Source organism: Triticum aestivum, chromosome 7A, assembly GCF_018294505.1.
Source record: "Triticum aestivum cultivar Chinese Spring chromosome 7A, IWGSC CS RefSeq v2.1, whole genome shotgun sequence".
NCBI lineage: Eukaryota > Viridiplantae > Streptophyta > Magnoliopsida > Poales > Poaceae > Triticum > Triticum aestivum.
The window spans coordinates 257,971,472-257,978,750 of NC_057812.1; the positions used below are offsets into that span (position 1 = coordinate 257,971,472).

A 7,279-nucleotide genomic window follows, 5' to 3' on the forward strand; every position below is an offset into this window, starting at 1 on the left:
CGCCGTACGGGCCCGGACCCCGGCCGGGGAAGACGCATCAACCTCCGCTGTGGGCGCATATGTGGTGGGCCGGGACATGCATGCATGTTACGTACGCGGGCAGCCAGCCAGGATCCGCAACGCACAACGTGTCGACCGCAGGGCCATCGGCCGCGCCGATCGGACGGCTCGCCAACCGACCAGCCGTTGAAAAAATCCCTCACCGCGGCTTCCTGCGGATCCGCTGCAGCGCCATGTCTTGCGAGCGCCTCGGTGTGATCGTGTCAGAGAGCGAGCGAGCGAGAGAGAGAGCAGAACGGGAGCGTGCTTGTGTGTGTGGAGCTAGCCGTGCTTGGAGTGCAAAAAGCTAGCGAATAAAGCAGGGCGTGGAGGAGGAGTTAAGGATGGATGGCGACGGGGACGGGGACGGACGGACGCGACGCGCGGCCCATCCCATCCCTAGCCTTCCGGAAACGCGCTACGCTGCTGGTCCTCTAGGGTTTCCCCCCCTACTCATCCTTTGCCAAAAACGGCACCCCGCGGAGCCCCCCTTGTGCCCACTGGCTCCTCCCCTGCACCCATCATCTCTCGCTTTAATCCCTACCAGGCTAGCCAGCCAGCTGCCTGCCTGCCTGCTCCTCCCCACCCCCTTATCTTCCTCCCCTCCTCTCCCTTGTTGCTACGAGTAGTACGCTTGGTGGTGGTGGTGGTGTGTGTGTATGGTTGCTGCAGCATAGCTAGCTAGGGACGGGGAAGGTGGAGGAAGCAGCGGAGTCAGCCATGGGGAGGGGGAGGGTGGAGCTGAAGCGGATCGAGAACAAGATCAACCGCCAGGTCACCTTCGCCAAGCGCAGGAACGGCCTGCTCAAGAAGGCCTACGAGCTCTCCGTGCTGTGCGACGCCGAGGTCGCGCTCATCGTCTTCTCCAACCGCGGCAAGCTCTACGAGTTCTGCAGCACCCAGAGGTATACACACGCGCTTGTCCGTTCGCTCAAATCGTGCGCGCGCGAGTCATCTTGCCAGATCTGCCCATGAAATGGCGTCCCCTTGCGCGTCACGTCACCAAGCTCCGTCCAGCTACGTCGCTGAGGTGCCGCGCGCGAGGGACGGCTGTTTCGCGTGGATCTGTGCAATTGAGCGTCCCGAGGTTAGGGGGGCACTTACGATCCGCCGGATTGGCGCCGGCTTTCCAGGGACTACCGAGCCGGATCTGCCCAATACCGTGGGTTTTAGGGTTTCCTCCCTGCTGGTCATTTTGGTGCACCGTACTTTCCCGGATTCCCGGTCGAGACACTCCCTGATCTAACTATGTAGTGGACTTTGCGGGCATCCAGTGGGGTGGTTTCCTTAATTACAAACCATTTCTTCTATGGTAACCCCGAAACGAAGGTTCCGACCTTGGATGAGAAACATAGAAACAAAATGAAGTTGCAAACAGAAGACTAAATGTTTGTGTACAGATGTGCATGGTGAGTAGCAACCATTGCTATACATCTCATAGTTATTAGCAAATTATGTTCTACGGAGGTTGATGTAGCTAGATGCTGTACATGTGAAACTCCATGCAAAGCTGAAGTCATAGTGTCTTTGGTGGGAGTGTATCATCATCTAAGGGATGATGAAATTTTTGAATGTTGGTCTAGCTTTCCGAGAGAGTAGAACTAATTAATGGATGCATGAAAGATGGTTGATTCTAACTTTGGACACGCCCATATACCTACCTAAGATCTTGTACAATACAATTGCCTATAGTATATATTGCAAACTTACAAGTATTCCCAAGGTACACATTGTCTTAAACATTATACCATCGTTAGCATATTTATTTATAATGTACATGTCAGTAGAAAAGTATTATTACGATTTTGTCAGTGCTTTGTTCAAGATAAACTAATTTTCTCCTTAGCAGTGTAAACAATTTGTGAAGTCACAAAGTTTGACTCCATGTTTTCTGAATTGACTTGTGTGCACCACGTGTTAGGTAGGAGTAGAAGTAATTAACTTGCATTGCAGAAATATAAGTTATTGTTACGTGTTTTTTTTTGTTAATTGAGGTTTTCTTTAGCCAAAAAAATGTTAAATTTCAATCAATTCCCTCGAGCGCATCCATTCACTCAGTTGTCAAGTGAGCATTCATGGGAGCGTATGACATTTTAGCACACACATAAAACTAGCACATATATTTTGTGTGGTTTGCACTAAAAAGCTGGACTGAAAATTACTCATCACTTAGTGTGAAGATTCCTGGTACGCAAGGATCGGGGAGTCAGGAACAACCTTGGTGCAACCGCGTACACCCTATGTTCTTCTGTATTTTTGTTTCTAATGTGTTATTGCTCTCGGTACACACTATTGTGTACCCCTTTCTTTTAGTACATAATGTTATTTTTAAGTCAGCATCTCAACAAGTTATCTCATGTCGCCACTGCAGCACTGTGCATTTTTTGATTTGAGACAGAGATTCTTTAACTTAAACTCCCTGACTTTGGAGCGGCTGACATATGAATCCAAGAAAAAGCTAGCCCACATGCTAGCAACCCAAAATTAGGTTGGGTAGAATTTTACGAGAACACGGGTCATTAGTTACGGACTGATACTCCTAAGATAGTTTTACGACCAACAAAAAAATAGAGTTACTTAATTCATGTTCGAAAGATGTCTAGTTTGGGCATCATTTCTCTCGATCAATTCTTAGTGAGTAGCTGTCCACTACTCCACTCCCTTCATTACCACTTGTTTTTCTGCGGGTAACCTTCATTATCACTTTGTACCGTTTAAGTAAGTTTCTCATCAGGCGTATCCTGTGGCGTCACGGTGGATATTTTGATTCGTGGGCTGGTACTGTGGTAAGAACATTTTAGAGGCCCAACTGAACTGCGAAGTAGAGTACTAGCCACTGACACATAGAATCTTTACCTCTACACTTGGCACGTGCCTTTTCTTATCCTCACCATCTGTTCTAGCTCTGCAGTAAATAATCTAACATTAATATTCACATATAGATTTGTCATGCGGTTTTGGTGTCTGGCTATATATATCTAGTAACCTAATTCCTCCGTCTCAAAATAAGTGTCTCAACTTTAGTACAACTTTATGCTAAACTTAGTACGAAGTTGAGACATTTATTTTAAGACGGAGGGAGTATGATTGAAATATAACTTTTGCCATTGGACATGTTGTAGCATGACGAAGACACTCGACAAGTATCAAAAATGCAGTTATGCAGGACCTGAAACTACTGTGCAGAACAGAGAAAATGAGGTAGAACCTGTTACCCATGAGTTGGCAAGAAGATTTTTACTACTTAATTACATTTGCTGTAAAAATCTCCGTACTTTCAGCGCGTATATTACCAGCTGTTCCTACATATAAATGATATTCTAGGTTTGGAATTAATCATATGCATATCACATGGAAAGTATCTGCAACCCCCGAAAGGTCTCAAGAATATTTAAAGCATGCAAATATACCAAAACACTTCCTATTATGGCCCCATGATTCTCAAACTCTAAAAATACACAAATTCATATATTACACATGGTTTACGGAATATGTAGCCCATTAACTCAAACTTGGGTCATCTTCATCTTTAAATGTAAGCATGCACTACAATTGGTAGGATGAACTGACCACACATCAGGGTGACAGAAAATGACTCCTAATTATAATTGTTATTAGTGTGCTGATTTCTGCCCTGTGCTCTTTCATGCAAGAAATTACACATGACTTGATACGATGGAGTCAAAAGTAATCTCTCTGTCATTACAAAGTACGCACTCTTTAGTTATTTTAAGGCGAAAATGAATCACATGTGATGTCAGTTAATTCTTTACATAATTATATCCGTATATTTGTAATTTTATGATGCATAATGTTCAATAAATTGCTGTTCTTATCATTCTTAGTGAAGTAAAGTTGTGCTATGTTATTTATTTCCTTTCAGCAACTGAAAAACAGCCGCAATGAGTACCTGAAACTAAAGGCACGGGTTGATAATTTACAGCGAACACAAAGGTAAGCTGTGTTTTCAATGAGCTATTTTAACACTTTCTTTTATATTCTTGCTTTATCACTCATTATCTTGAATATAAAATAACTAAAATCAGCAGAAATTACGAATGCAAAATGTGTTGCTCTTTTGCAACATATCACCATCAGAAACCATATCTTTAGTGATGATCAAAATTTAAGTGCAGTAACTAGTCATTGTTTTGATTGCTTGAGTGATTGTCAGATTGAGCATCAAACTGCAATTAATATTCCTTCAAAATGGAATACAATAGAAACTTTAAGAAAGTACTACATCCGTCTCAAAAACGTCTTATATTTTGAATGGAGGTAGTAGTAACTTTTATGAGTTTGGTGGATCTTTACCAGACTGTTGGTGCTTGCAAATGTGACATTCAAAGGTCACAAAAGTAAAAGTACGCATATACTCAACTTAATATGGATCACTACCAGTGATCCTGTCCATTCCAACAAATCCGAGTTTACCCTTTAATCATAGTATCGTTTCTTTTCAGTGTAGTCGAAAGGTGAAATAATAATTTTATCAGCACAATTAACCACTTCTTTGCATCTTATCCAGGAATTTGCTTGGTGAAGATCTTGATTCCTTAGGCATAAAAGAGCTCGAGAGCCTTGAGAAGCAACTCGATTCGTCCTTGAAGCACATTCGAACAACAAGGGTACTGATTACTTAATTTTTAACAAGTGATTTTTTCCAGCTAATAAGTGTGAGTTTTTCCTTTTGAAGTAGATATATCTCTCCATATGAAAAATCTTTACGTTATTTTCTTAATGCCTTTATGTGTATACAACTATGAGGTTGCTTTGCGCCCTAACAAGTTTTTTCCCCCTTATTTTAGACACAACATATGGTTGACCAATTGACAGAACTCCAGAGAAGGGTACGCTCTCTCAGAAATCCAACAGTATTAAAAGCTATTTAGTGAATGACCTCCATAATTTATTAAACATGCAGGAACAAATGTTTTCAGAGGCGAATAAATGTCTTCGAATAAAAGTAGGTACTTCTGCGATTGCAAGTCTAATTATTTCATATATGTATTCTTGTAGCAACATTCCATATGTATTTCATCTCAAAGGATATCAAAATGAAACAGTTACTTTCTTACTCATCGTAACCCTAATTGTTCTTTGAGAACAACTAGCAAAAAAAAAGAAATCCATGACTGGTACTCTTAAAACGAACAGGTTAGGTAATGTTTGATTTTGTTTTGAGAGATACAGTTGGAGGAGAGCAACCAGGTTCATGGGCAGCAGCTCTGGGAGCACAACAACAATGTACTGAGCTATGAACGTCAGCCGGAAGTGCAGCCGCCGATGCACGGCGGCAATGGATTCTTCCACCCCCTTGATGCAGCTGGTGAACCCACACTTCACATAGGGTATTACTCTCATCCTACGTTTGAAGTTTGATATAAATTTAACCTGTCGAGGTAGCAGCTGTAATTTGTAGGAGTATAATTGTTTTGCGGCAGAGTACTTTCTGTAGGGCGAATTTCATATATTTTGTTATAAAAGACTGTTGCATACTTAGGAGGTGCATTTCCTCCATATATATATTTAGCCATTCAACTGATTTTTAATCCCCTCTTTCCGCAGGTACCCTCCTGAGTCCCTGAATAGCTCATGCATGACTACTTTCATGCCCCCATGGTTGCCTTGATTGAAGACGGCGAAGAAAGTGTGAAAAATAAGTATATACGCGGCACCCAGCCGGCCGCATATATGCATGTATTCTACTTCGAGTGATGGATTATTCCAGTCAAGATCCTCAGTTATTTTGCATGCAACTTTTGTGTCATGAAAACTTCAGAACCCTGTATTTGATGCTCAAGATTATTGTGTTACTTGCGTGTAAAAGAACATACATTATATTACTAGAGTGGCTATGCGTGATAATTTTTTCCCCTTAACTCTATTGGAATTATTGGCATAATTTGTAGAAAAAATCCGGAAGCACCACATGGTGGCCCATTCATGCATAAGTTTAGTCCGACCCCACTAATAGATGAGTGAGCTACCATGTGAGCCACTACACGTGATGGACGAGTGAGGGGCGCCGTCGCAGGGAGGGCATGTGTCCCTTGACCTCCGCATGGACCCATGGACCTCCCAAGTCTCCATCCCTATACACTTCATCGACCCTGGACTTCTTCTGTGTCACTGTTGTTGCCATGAGCTCTGATACCATCCTCCTCCTTGACTTCGTTGACACCTGCAACCATATGTTTCTACCATCGGTATACTTTTGACATAGCTGGCTACGGTATTTCGATGCAGCCAATGGCAATGATGGATAAGCGCCAAGAGCGGCAAGCTTGAGGTGCGTCTCGGTGATGGCATATCAACAGGAGCAACAAGGTGGATGTAGTGCCCTCGATGAAAAGCTACTCTGCACCAACAATAAGGAGTCATCTATCCACGTCACAAAAAACGCCTTGCAAAATAGCTTAAGATGTTCAAGGGGTTGTTTTATCTGGTTTTGCAAAGTTGAGGGGATTATGTACTGTAACTATTTTTCAAGTTGAGAGGGTGGTGTGGCTCAATTATCAAAGTTCAGCCTTCCAAAATAGCTTAAGATGATCGAGGGGTTGTTTTATCTGATTTGAGAAAGTTGAGGGGATTATGTACTATAATTGTTTTTCGAGTTGAGAGGGTGATGTGGCTCCATTGTGAAAGTTTAGGGGGCGCGAGAGAAAAAGAAAAGTCAATGTCATTTTGGGGAACTAGATTACACTACTAGGAGAAACCTTATAGATAGAATCTTAGCAGTAGCGCGGGGTACAGGGCAACCGCTACTGCTACTTTGCGTTAGCGCGAGGTGTAAACAAGCGCTACAGGTAACCAATAGTAGTAGCGCTGGTCACCCGCCCAACGCTGCTGCTAAGTGGTTCTGACCTAACCCACCGAGGCTACCCGTAGCAGTAGCGCGTCCTGGGTAAAACACGCTACTGCTAAACTAATAACAATAGCGCACCTACGCCGAACAGCGCTACCACTACCGCTCTAATGTTCCTGGCTTGTGGGCCCAAGTTACCAGTAGCGTGTGCGCCCAAACCCGCACTACTGCTATGGCGTTTAGCAGTAGTGCTGTCCCTTAACACGCGCTGCTGCTAAACCCATCCTATCTTCTCCGCGCGTCCGCCCCTCACTCTCCCCTCTCCACTCCACTCTCACTTTCCCCCGCACCGGCCCTCCCTAGCCACCGCCATCGCCCGCCCCTCCTGCTCCTCCTCCACCGAGGTAGCTCCTCCCTCCTCCTTCCACCTCC

The 7,279-nt window shown here is 43.9% G+C and overlaps 1 protein-coding gene across 1 annotated transcript; it reads left to right on the plus strand.

The window, feature by feature from the left end:
• Positions 1-579: 579 nt before the first annotated feature.
• On the plus strand, positions 580-5,921 carry LOC123151806 (MADS-box transcription factor 7). Its single transcript, XM_044571449.1, has 8 exons — positions 580-944; positions 3,162-3,240; positions 3,923-3,993; positions 4,568-4,667; positions 4,848-4,889; positions 4,964-5,005; positions 5,233-5,390; positions 5,608-5,921. The coding sequence occupies exons 1-8, from the start codon at positions 760-762 to the stop codon at positions 5,669-5,671; spliced, it is 741 nt and encodes a 246-aa protein (XP_044427384.1). The 5' UTR covers positions 580-759; the 3' UTR covers positions 5,672-5,921.
• Positions 5,922-7,279: the final 1,358 nt, after the last annotated feature.